The sequence below is a fragment of the Sphaerodactylus townsendi genome, linkage group LG14 (assembly GCF_021028975.2).
Source record: "Sphaerodactylus townsendi isolate TG3544 linkage group LG14, MPM_Stown_v2.3, whole genome shotgun sequence".
Lineage (NCBI taxonomy): Eukaryota > Metazoa > Chordata > Lepidosauria > Squamata > Sphaerodactylidae > Sphaerodactylus > Sphaerodactylus townsendi.
In genome coordinates this window covers 27598080-27610840 of record NC_059438.1, presented here as the reverse complement: position 1 = coordinate 27610840, position 12761 = coordinate 27598080, and the positions used below count along the sequence as shown (strand labels likewise).

The window sequence follows — 12761 nt, the reverse complement described above, 5'->3', positions numbered from 1 at the left end:
GAGAAGGAAAACACTATGATAGTAGCATCCACCCAAACTTATCAGAATGAGTCTATGGAATCCAACCAGGCACTAGGGGAGGACCTTAATGTGACAGCATCTACTTCTGAACCAGGGGGTCTCAAACACACTGTCACATCCACAACCTCCAAATGGAAAAACATTCCTGCAAACTCTGATCTATTAAATCACAATTACCCAACAGCATGTGGACTGTTTTCCTTAATATGATCTCTGGCTACTTGCTGGGATAGAACCCAGGAGCCCAGGTTTGCCATCATTGCTGTCTTTCCTGCTTGTGCAGCCAATATTAAAGAGAAATGTATTCTTGCATACACAAAATGCCCATGCTGGTAGTCCGAGGGCAAAGGGGCTGTGGGGAACAATGGGGCTCTTGCCTCGTGCACGATAGGCTCGGGCAGCTCACTCGGCGCCCATCTGAACACTATGAAGTTGCCTTCCACTGGCTGAGCTGGTCTACTCTGACTGCCAGTGGCTCCCAAGGGCCTCCAATAGAGAAAGGCTGTTCCCATCACCTTCTAAATTGGGGATGTCAGCAACCAAACCCAGCTCTTCTGCACAAAAAGCAGAAGTTCCACTACTGGTCCTCCCTGTCATACCAGGATACATAATTGGTCGATCAAGGGTTAATACTTTCTGGCAATGGCTCTCCAGGAAGCTGGGATAATTTATAAACTCAAATTAATAGAGATTGAATATGGAACCGTCTGCATACAAAGCAAATGACGGAGCAGGAAGCTATGGCCTCTTCCATTTGCCAGGAGCAATGGCAGGGGACAGCGGCCACTGGGTTCAAGCCCCCCCCCCCCTTCCCAAGCTGACCAGTTCAGAGGCTGACCTACCTTCACAGGGAAATAATAAGAGCGGAAGCTGAGGTGATCTCGTCCGCAGAGAGGAGGGTGCTCAGAACGGAGATGCATTTCAACATGCTGGAAAAAGTCATGATCCTGAAAAGAGCAAAGACCAACTATAAGAAAAGTTTCATAAAAAGCCATAGTGGCACAAAAAAAGCTCCAGGGAGAAAGAATATGTTCAGTTTCACCCTCTTATCCTGCTGGTCAGCTCGGAATCTCCTCCTGAACTTTGGGAAAGTGCTCCTTTGAGATTGAGAAATACTTGTTTAAAAACGAACAACTTTCTTTTCCTGAAAAATTGTACTTATTTTTATTGTCCTACAATTGGCTTTGAAATCAGATCAAAAAAGGACTTTTAAGATCACCCCTGAAGTGGTGAAAGACTACAATAAATTATGTTGGAGATAAACACAAGTGCTCTCTCTTTGAACATGCAACATAAAAGCAAGAAAACCGTAACATCTTAGCATGACAAAAGAACCTGATATTTACTTAATTTTTATGTATGCAGTTTGCATCATCCACATCATTAAAACAGTAAGGAATCTCTTCAACACAAATGCCATGCTAAACAAAGAACCAAGATCTAAAGGCTTGATTTGAAGGGGTTTCTTTTCTTATTTACTGTTAAGAACTGCAAGTTTTCGTCCTGTTGGTATTTTGAAACAATGACAAGAACCCCAGATTCCAACACGGTGGGCCCTGCTCTGAAACATTTTGAGTCACATGAAAACCTAAAATTCAGGGATCAATTTGGCAGGAGATTTTTGTAACTACCACTAGCTATAAGTTCCAAATCAGGCTGGAGGGTTGCTAGATACACTCAAATAACACCCCCCCCACTTGCCCCCACATGCTCATGGTAACTGAAAAAAAGCATTTGAAACTGTGAGCTACTGTATGTAGGAACTGGGAACTTAAGGGGGCCTTATGCAGGACAGTCAAATCTGGTTACAGTCTATAGCACCAACTGATGCCTGTTCCAAACTGCTGTTCACACAACAATTCTATTTAGTGTGGGTGGAGTTGTCTGGCATTGATGTCAATAAAAGCTGGCAGGATTAGATTCTGCAAATAGAGAACCACAGCAGGCAGGCCAGGAGGTTCAAACACAGCCTCCCTGGTGAGATGAAATAAAGCCAAACCAAAATCAGAAACACCGGAAAGCAAAGCTGAGCATCTAGCAGATGCCACCCCTCTGAGATTCAAGCCTGTTAACAGACTGCTACCCTTCCATACACTTACTTCATGTGATGTGAATGGGACCAGAATGCCAATGCCGCCAGACAAGGTGGTGTAGACGAGCGATTCGGAGCCTCCCGGGATCAGCGTGGTCTTCTGCAGAGACAGCACCGTTTCTCCAACATGGTAGTTCATAATCACCTCTGCCTGGAAGTCAGACAAGGAGAACCTCCGTATTCAGCCTGGATTCCTTCCATGATTGACACCTCCCCACCCTTAAACTCATCCCAGACGCATGTGCTCCTTCGACAGGAAATCTGGCCTTGGCAGCAGGGGAGCACATCTGTTCTCAAAAGGCTTTCTTGGCTACAGCTAAGGGTCTGCAACCTGCGGCTCCAGATGTTCATGGACTACAATTCCCATCAGCCCCTGCCAGCATGGCCAATTGGCTGTGCTGGCAGAGGCTGATGGGATTTGTAGTCCATGAACATCTGGAGAGCTGCAGGTTGCAGACTGCTAAGGTAAAGCCCCACTGAGGCTGCTGCTGCTGCTTGGCTCCTTTTAAATGGACTGTGTGTTTTAATGTGGTTTCTTTACTGATACTTGCATGTTAACACATTGCAAAAACAAAAGCATTTCTCAATACGTATCAACAACCCACCCAAGAATTGGCCCCTAGTCACCTTCTGCGAGGCTCCATTGAGCAGCCCTCGGTCCCACAAAGCTTTGTTTCCAGTTGGATCTTCATCTACTTCATCGTTTGTGTTGGGAGGCAGCCTCACCTACATGGGGGGGACAAACCAAAATGAAGCCTGTGACAAGAAGCACGAGAAGCTAGTAGGTGTGCACTGAGAATCACTCCGACTGATGGAAGGTGCAGCAAGAGCAGGAGCAGCAGTGGCGTAGTGGTTAAGAGCAGGTGTACTCTAATCTGGAGGAACCAGGTTTGATTATCCGCTCTGCCGCTTGAGCTGTGGAGGCTAATCTGGGGGATTCAGATTAGCCAGTACACTCCCACACACGCCAGCTGGGTGACCTTGGGCTAGTCACAGCTCTACGGAGCTCTCTCAGCCCCACCCATTCTCAGCCCCACCCACCTCACAGGGTGTTTGTTGTGAGGAGGGAAGGGGAAGGAGATTGTCAGCCCCTTTGAGTCTCCTACAGGAGAAAGGGGGGATATAAATCCAAACTTCTTCTTCTCAATGGAATGGAAGCTAAGACATTGTCGTCTCACAGCTGGGCAAAAGCAAAGGGTTGATCTTTCCACAGCATCCCAGCTTCTCATCCTGGCCGTTCAATGGAAATGAAAAGAGCGGGTCATTCCTGTCTGTCCTTCTAATAAGACTCACCACACAGATGTTGCCAAATTTGTCAGCTCCAGCCACAGTGTCATAGTCCAAGAGGCAGGCGGTGGTCACCCAACGTGGGTGTGTGTCATCTGCAAAGATGATGAGCTGATTCTCATTCCTCTTGTAGCGCACCCAGATAAAGCTCTCCTGGACGTCTGAGACAATCACCCGGTGCCCGATGGTCTGGATCCCACAAATGTAATTGGCAATGTGCTGGTTCGAAAAAAAGCAAGACAGACTTCTAAATAATGCACAGGACAGGGTCTCTTCCATCACAAGAGCCTGCTGAACTCCATTCCATTCTTGGCATTCCACCATACAAATGGACCCCAAACAACTTTACTATCTAAGCTCAATTAAGGCAGGCATTGGCAGCATTGCAGATAGCAAGGAAATTACTTCTACAGTTAGCATGTGGCTTCCCTGGGCCCATTTTTTACATGTACCCCCGCCCCCACCTAGTCCTGGGCTCTCCTAGCTCTGGAACTGCTTCAAAGTCCACAAGCTACATCTTGGAAGTTTCAAGGAGGGTCGACGACACAGTAAGAAAACCTTCCTCTCTTTCTGCTCTGAGGTTTGCTAGACAATAGGATGTTGGGATCAATGGAAGTTGTAGCACCTGACCCTCATTTGGCTCCCCTCTCCCTCCCACCCCAAAATTCTGTGCACAGAACGGCTCCAAGCAACGTGCTTCAGCAGTCCCTTCAGCAGTGGAGATCAGCATATGCGCTGTCTTTCAGACCAAGCAGGAGGTGTAGCTCAGTGTTAAAAGGATCTCTTCCTCCGCTGATGAAGGAAAGCATCTGCTACGGACGCCTACACTGTTAGGCAGACAAATGACACTCACTAACATGCAAAGAGATCTAACAGAGAAAGCCTCCCCTTCTTCCCCCAACTTTCTATGCTGTTTCAAATCAAAGTGTACCAAACAAACAGATACCCTGCCCTTCAAGGTCCTCAATTCAAGGACAAAAGCCAATACCTTGTTTTCACACTTTCGGAGAAGCTTCTTCTTGCCCAAGTCGTAGACACGCAGCAGTTTTCCCACACCAATCAGCGCTCTACCTTGGAATGGGGCAATAGCTGCTGGGACCTCGTCCACTGGGGTCTGGACAAGAAAAACCGACAAGCCAAGACAGGCACATGTAAACGGTCACTGCAAAACCAACCCATAGCTTTCGACAGCCAACTCCTTCCTACGAGAACAGGCAGGAAAACCCTTTCAGAGCACCAGCCCGTCAGCCCATTGTGGGACCCTCCCCAGTTGTGTTCAGAGAGAGCCCTTAAGTCTGAAGCCTGACAGCGCCACTGAAGAAAATGAACATATCAGGCTGTCATATCTGTTTCCAATGCAAGAGGGAGAAAGTTACTAGTCAAGGCCCCCAATGGAGTCTCTCTTCTCAATAGCTTGCCCCTCAGGAGACAGAAAGCTGATCACGCAAGCTCTGGATAGTGATAAGAAGGCCAGATTCAGATCATGCAGCTGACTTGAGAATTTCCTTGGTAGGTGGGATATAAATTTATCCACATGCAAACATATGAGCTGCCTTCTACAGTCAGACCACTGGTCCTTCTGCTTTGACTCTGAGGTGGAACTCTGCAGTCTCAAGCTCAGGCGGATCTTTCCCAACACTATTTGAAGTTCCTTTAACTGAAGATTAAACCTGCAACCTTCTGCACATAAAGTGCATCCTCTACCACTAAGCCATAAACACACACATAAACACCCAATGGTTTCCTCTACCAAAAGAAACTATTGTGCTCAATTATCCCATCAGGGTCCCAGCAATATTCTCAGGGTTTCTCAAAATGGTTGCAAGCACCAAACAGACCATCTCCCAGGAGCTATAATTTCAAGATTTACAAACTTGGCTTCAAACCTCTGATCTGAGTGACAGATGTAGACACTTTCCCTCATGCAAGAGAAACACCATGCTGCATATTAGGACTAGCTGAAAGCAACACGTGGCATAGAGATGGGGGGATGCCAGTGTGGTGTACTGGTTAAGAGTGGTAGACGCTAATGTGGAGAACTGGATTTGATTCCCCACTCCTCCATGTGTGTGGGGACTCCTAAGTGGTGGGCTGGCTGTGTTTCCCTGCTCCTACACATGATCCTGCTGGGTGACCTTGGGCCAGCCACAGTTCTTCAGAACTCTCTCAGCCCCACCTAACTCACAAAGTGTCTGCTGTCGGGAGAAGAAGGGAAGGAGTTTGTGAGCCCCTCTGAGTCTCCTTATAAAAAAAGAAAGGTAGGGAGGGTATAAATCCAAACTCTGCTTCTCTTCTTCTGCACCTTCTAAGGAAGGCAGATTGAGGCTGATTGCTATTCTCACTGGCACCATTACCCGCCCAACCCCAGTCTCCATCACACACTCACTTTGTGCAGGAACTCCAGCTTTTCTCCATTGTTTACCAACTTGTAGGTGTAGACAAACCCACCCGCAACTGAGCGGGGGTTCAGGATCAGGTCCTTTGCCACTCCCACTAGGACATGCCAGTCATCACCGGTGTTGGAGAATCGGCACACGGCCACACTGAGTAGGAGATAATCAAAAGCATGAATAGAAAAGCAAGGGATGGAACTGCCTCTCCCAGGAAGGAATGCTTTGGAAGAGGGTAAGAGGACCTCTGTAAAGCTAGAGCACTTTGCATGAGACAGAATTGCAATCTAGGGGGTTGTGAGTTTTCTGGGTTGTATGGCCGTGTTCCAGTAGCATTTTCTCCTGACGTTTCACCTGCATCTGTGGCTGGCATCTGAAGATCCTCTGAAGATGCCAGCCACAGATGCGGGTGAAACATCAGGAGAGAATGCTCCTGGAACACAGTCATACAACCCGGAAAACCCACAACACCCTAGTGATTCCGGCCGTAAAAGTCTTCGACAATACATAGAATTGCAATCGTTAAATACCATCCGCAAACAGGTATCTAATTATCCATTACTCTACTATGGTCAAATCCTGTCAAATGTTCCCAAGTGGTATATTGAAAATTAAGTCTATATTGGATCCAAAAAGTACATTATTGAACATTTTCTGAAATAATGTACCAAACGTGTATAATGATCTGTTGAAATATATGTTGACAGTGGCCAGAATGGTGTTTGCAATGAGACAGAAAGCAGATCACCACCCAAATTTTACAGAATGGACGAATAAACTAGCAAAATATTCAACAAAGGCAAAGCTGACATCCTCGGTACATAAACTTGTCACAGAAAGAAGATGAAAGGTTTTTTGGACTTTGTAAATCAAAGACTCAGATAACTAGAGATAATATTGGTTATAGGTATAAGATGAAAACGATGAATTCAGATTTTAGATCTCATTTAGACTTGAAAGACGTATTTGGGAGTAAGACTGGATGATAACATATACAAGCAAGCTTCACATATAAATTGTAACACTGAATCTTAATTTTATGAAATTTTTAAAAATCCTTTAGAAATGTTCCTAAGTGGCCAAAAATATGCAGTTTGCTCTCTTTAAGAGATACTGATATTGTCTGACAGCAACATCAAGAGTGATGCTGTGACTGATGCCAACTACAAGGCATGTTGAGACCAGTAGGGTACTTGGCAGCCTTGGACCTTACATTCTAGTCCAGTGGTTCTCAACCTTCCTAATGCTGTGACCCTTTAATACAGTTCCTCATCTTGTGGTGACCCCCAACCCTAACATTTATCCATTTTACAGATGGAGAACACTGATGCAGAGAGTCTTAAGTGACCCCTGTGAAAGGGTCGTTCGACCCCCAAAGGGGTCCTGACCCCCAGGTTGAGAACCACTGTTCTAGTCACTCAGCTAAAGAGACAGAAGCGACATTCCAAGAGGCTTACCTGAAGGCAGCTTCATTCTGCTCCAGCTGGACCAGATCCAAGGTGTTGCCCTGGATGGGATTCATCACCCGGATGACTGATGCCCACTGCCCATTTCCAGCCTTTGGGGCACCAAAGATGGACTCTGGAAGGTTCTCGTTCAGAAATGCTGCAGCCATCTCCGCAGCCAGCTCTCTCTCGTCTTCACCTGCAGCTTCTACCATTTCCTGTGAAATTGAAAGATCGAACATGCCCACGTGACGTTCAAATTATACTAAACAAATCACCAGTTGATCATATTCTTGGGGAAAGAGTCACAGAAGTTCAGTCAGATCAAATACCAAAGCAATCTGGGCAGTGGAAGAGAGAGAAATTTTGTCCAGAAAAAAGCAGGGTGGAATTCTAGAATGTTTTCATATGATTCCTTTGAATGAATCCTCCGAATTTGCAGATGCAAATAATACAGGGCTAAATCTAGAATGCAGAACAGTGTGTGAAAGATATGCTGAATTGTCCCTACAGAAGAAGTCAGCACATTCAGGTAGCTACGTAAGGCTTTCTACACACACCTTCTTGCATCAAATATAACCTCTATCACAGCACTCGTTCACTAAGAAGATTCACTGCCTATTGTATAGCCCCGGTTCACTCCAACAGAGCAATCTGCCAGACGGGGAGTTTAAAAGCCAGAAATAACATGCACACCGGCTCACTGCTGATCAGAAGCCATCTCCTCCTGGCAACCTTCACTGGTGGCCAACTCAGGAAGGCTGGGATGTCTGGCATCTTCAGACACCCTTCCCTCTCATTCAAAAAGCTTTCAGTGTTTCCCAGACAAGTGGGAGGCAAGAGGATGAGCCTTCCCCCAAGCAAAGGGCACGGCTGCTCAATCACCTGGTGCAGGGCTGGAAGACCATGCCTCCTAGCCAGGTAAGTGAGCAAACCCCAAGGGAAAACAATCAACTTCTCACCACACACCAGACTTCTGGAGCCTCTTCTGAGCAAATATAAAGCAAATCTTCCCAGACAGATCCACAACCTTGTACTGATCTATGACTGGAAGTGCCCCAAAGAAGGCGTTAACAATGTGAGCTCCTCATCAAAGCTTCCGATGATTAATCCAAACCCTGCACAAGATCTAAAGGGACTCTTTGTTTCTCTGTGAGTCTCACAAAGCCAGCAGACAAATGTATGTCCACAACAAGGCTGTGAGTGTTGTGGCCTTTGCCATCCTTTACAACAGGAGCCAGAAGCAGAATTAGAGAGAAGATGAAACACCCCCCCACCCCAGACACCTTACAGCAGAGATATCTAACTCTGGGCCTCCAAATGTTCATGGACTACAATTCCCATCAGCCCCTACCAGCATAGGTCCATTAATATCTTGGAGGGCCAGAGTTGGACATTCCTGCCTTACAGCCTCCCAACACAATATCGAAGCATAAAGAATCCTGGGCCTCAGAATCTGGAGTTCTCTGTTGGCGTGCAGGAGTGAGGGTTCCCATTACCTCAGCCATCTGCTGCTTCCGCTGGGCTTTTGTGGCCTCAGTATAGGCATTGTGGTCAGTTTCAATGATGATCAAGTTGTTGCTCTCGGGGTGAATGACGAATTTCCTGGGCGTGTACTGCAAGGGGAAAGCCACTTGGTTGAAGACCGCTCCAAGTTTCTCTAATGCCAAAATTCTATGGGATCAAAAACAAAGTCAGAATTTAGCAGAGGGACTCAAACTAATGCTTCCTTAATGCTGTGCTGCTTCCTGCCACTGGTCAATACAATCTAGTTGTAATACAAACCGTTATGAACAAAAAGCACATTAAATACACTATGGAGGATTCTGACACGACCACATGCAGATCCTTCTAAATCCCAAGTCCTCTGCTTGAACTGAAAACTGGCTAGGCTCTCCTTGGGCATTCAATATCATACTAGAGACTATCTGTACAATTGGAATTGTCCAATACCTGATTAGAGGAGCTGCATGTTTGTTTGGTTATTGCGACTAAGCTTTGGTATGTTCATATGCTTCACATAAATCGCTTACTTTTTTGAAGTCAGGATAAGCTTTTTGGCTGTTATCTGTGTAAATACATTATAAAGTAAACTGGAAAGAAATTCAGTCTGTTCTGACCGTTAGCCTTTATTACTGCAACATACTGATTTGTTCTAGCTAAAGTTGCACTCAGGCCCCCACTCCTCTTTGTGGCAATATGAACAGGATTTGGGGACAGGCAGCAGGTTTATGCTGGTCCCAGGAAGTCTTTCTGTTCCCTTCCTCTCTCCTTGATTTTTCCATCGATACGTACCTCAGTGTGTTTGTGGAGATGGCAACGATGCCCTCTGGACACTGCTCAGAGGCAAAGCCAGAAGCAAACTCCAGTGTCTCGTATGAGAGAGGGGTTAAGTGGAAGCGGGACTGGTAGGAATAACTCAGCCACGACCGACTTGACATGGCCAGCACCTAGACCAGGAGGACACAGAGCAAGTTCAGCTGGAAGCAAAGGGCAAGACATCTCGCCCAAACGTTGTAGGGCTCTGCTCCTTAAGTAAGAAAGAGCTCTGGGAGCAACAGTGGCATAGTGGTTAAAAGCAGGTGCACTCTAATCTGGAGGAACCGGGTTTGATTCCCCACTCTGCCAATTGAGCTGTGGAGGCCTATCTGGGGAACTAGATTAGCCTGTGCAATCCAACACATGCCAGATGGGTGACCTTGGGCGAGTTCGGAGATCTCTCACTCCCACCCACCCACCTCACAGGGTGTTTGTTGTGTGTGTGGGGGGGGGGGGGGAGGAAATTGTAAGTCCCTTTGAGTCTCCTTACAGGAGAGGAAGGGGGGTATAAATCCTTCTTTTCTGTCCAAAGCACTCTACCTCTGGCAGTACAGCACACCCCCACAGTACAGTACAGCACTATTTTATGACCAAATGCTTCCAGACGGAAGACCTGACCTGACACTATGAAGTCAGCAAAGCCATGCTCATCATCAACTGCCAACTAGGGCAAAAGGGAAAAAAGCCTGCCAGGTTAGCTGGGCTTCCGTCGTCTTTTTGGAGCCAACTCTGCTGGATTTATTCTGCTCGCCCACACGCATGGGTAATGGTAGTGCCATGGGCGTATTAAAAGCTGGGATAGCCCTTGATCATCTTCGACCTCTGACATGAACTCACTGAGGCTCAGCCGCAGCCCACATGTTATGAGGATCAGGCTTCTTACAGAGCTGACGTATGGCTTTCGGGGGTAATCAGCTGAAGAGTTTTGAACATTCAGGAAAATAGTATACAAATCCCAAACTGTATGATGGCCAAAAAACTAGAGGTCAAAGAATAGAAGCAGGTCGTAGGACAGAAGCAGAAAGCTGAGAGCTTAGGAACACAGAAACAGACACACAGGATAGAATGCAAAGAAACTGGTGCAAAGGACCAACAAACTGAGGTGCAAAGCACCCACAAACAAGGAAAAGCATCACCCTCACCTGCTCTAACATAAGTTTTACAAAAATCACAACACACACGCACCAAAAATCTGGACTCAGGCCCAAGCTTCTCCCTCCTGAGCAGTTTCAGAATTTAATGGGTCCTCTGCCACTCTGATACAACAGTGCTTTCAAGATTCAACATGCTTCAGTCAAGAATATTCACATTCCAGAGCACCTCTACACAACTGAGACACAGGAAGAGCTTCCTCTTCCTCCTTGTTGCAAATTAATAGTACACAGAATTTTCACCTGGCCAAGAAACCAAAGTCCACATTTCTCCAAATTTCCAGTCCCTCCTTACTTACCGCTTCTTGTCCTTGCATGCGGACCCGGAAGAGCTTCACAGGGCGAGAGCCAAGATACCTGGTTCTTGTGTCGGAAAGATCTCCGGTGACTGGGTCGAGGACAGTTCGCAGCAGTACTCCGTTCTGGATTGGGAAGGCAGAAAAACAGCAACCAAAAAGAGAGAAAAGGAAGACATTGAGAATTCATGATTGCGTCAATATCTCTGTACCTCCCAATTCCAGTGTTGGATTCTTGCCAGCTTCTAATTCAGCATCACCAAATACAAAGTAAGATTTGCTTTGCTCTTTTTACAAATTCAGGAAGGAGGCATGGAGCTATTTAAATCTAGGCTGTGATGCATCTAGAGCCCAGGCCTCGAGCCCTCACCATCAAGATCAGCTCTGCCTGTTGTGGAATCTGAGACCAACTTAAAGTAGAAGGAGCTTATGCCACTTATTTCACCAAAGAATTCGGGATGGCAACAGGACCAGGCAGGGAAAGAGAATAAAACAGAATTGAGAAAAGGCTGGATGTTGACATGGGAGGAACAGGGGGTCCTGGAGTTTGAGGAGTGCATGGAGGTGAGAAAGTGAAACGTCAAGAACTTTGTAGTAAATTATTTAGACAAGAATGCTTTCCAGGGAGGACCAAGCTGCCAACTCCTCACCTGCAAGCCAATGTTCAGGTATAAGAAGCCAATGGAGCCTCTTTCCCCCAGTTCATCCTGCTTCTCAGCTCCACCCATTTCAACAATACACAGTGATTCTGGCTGGGCAGGAAGGGCCTGCATACTCAAAGGCTGAAGGCAGTCCTGTGGAAGAAAGGAAGAGGATGCAACTACATCACCCACAGAAACACAGGTGGAAGGATCAGTTCCCAGGATGCATTTGTTCTGCTTTAGAGTACAGGAGAAGAACTGTATATGTGAATATTCCCCCACGTGAAAAAATTCCTCATACATCCGCAGCCAAAATTCAGGGAGAAGAGGCGGTCGCAACCTCACATCTGAGGTACTAACACTTGCATGTGGGGAACCATGTGATCTCCCATGCTTCAGCCTGATGTGATCAAAACAGATACATCTTGTTGAGGCCACTGACTGTGCACAGGAGTGTTGAGGATCTGTTCCTTAGAACAACGTGTCTTAGCCTTTCAAATATAACATCCCACCAATCACTCTAACAAAGCATCTGGGTCCTATCATGGTAGACTCAAAAATCCCTCTGGTTCCTAGAAGGACATTATCAGATTTATAGGCACACTCATATTTACCACATACCATAAGATTTGAAGATGAAAAAGCTTGAGGAAATATTGTCATAGCAATAAAACTTACTATGAACTTTAAGAATTCCATTCATTTAAAATTGAGTTAAAAAATAATGAATAGTGTTATGGGTTACAATCTCCTTTCCCTTCCCCCCTCACAACAAACACCCTGTGAGGTAGGTGGGGCTTAGAGAGCTCTGCAGAGCTGTGACTAGCCCAAGGTCACCCAGCTGGCATGTGTTGGAGTGCACAGGCTAATCTGAATTCCCCAGATAAGCCTCCACAGCTCAGGTGGCAGAGCGAGGAATCAAACCCGGTTCCTCCAGATTAGAGTACACCTGCTCTTAACTACTACGCCACTGCTGCAGAAGCCCAGAGAGAAGTACCTGAACTTATAGTGGAACAGCTTCTGGGATCCCTGATTATTATGAATAAACCTATCACCTGGTTTAATGTTCCTTGAACTGGAAACCTTCTTTACACTTTTCAAGTATCTCAGCCTTCAGCT

At 46.3% G+C, this 12761-nt stretch overlaps 1 protein-coding gene across 1 annotated transcript in view; it reads right to left on the bottom strand.

Annotated features, from left to right (window-relative positions):
• SF3B3 (splicing factor 3b subunit 3) overlaps window positions 1-12761 on the bottom strand; it is a 35482-nt gene that overhangs the window by 932 nt on the left and 21789 nt on the right. Inside the window, exons 15-25 of the mRNA XM_048515251.1 lie at window positions 11652-11795; window positions 11005-11127; window positions 9531-9685; window positions 8735-8909; window positions 7248-7453; window positions 5787-5943; window positions 4389-4514; window positions 3407-3619; window positions 2741-2839; window positions 2121-2264; window positions 864-968 (exon numbers count right to left, since the gene is read on the bottom strand). Of these exons, the coding sequence (XP_048371208.1) occupies window positions 864-968; window positions 2121-2264; window positions 2741-2839; window positions 3407-3619; window positions 4389-4514; window positions 5787-5943; window positions 7248-7453; window positions 8735-8909; window positions 9531-9685; window positions 11005-11127; window positions 11652-11795 (1647 nt within the window). The remainder of the gene's footprint in view (window positions 1-863; window positions 969-2120; window positions 2265-2740; window positions 2840-3406; window positions 3620-4388; window positions 4515-5786; window positions 5944-7247; window positions 7454-8734; window positions 8910-9530; window positions 9686-11004; window positions 11128-11651; window positions 11796-12761) is intronic.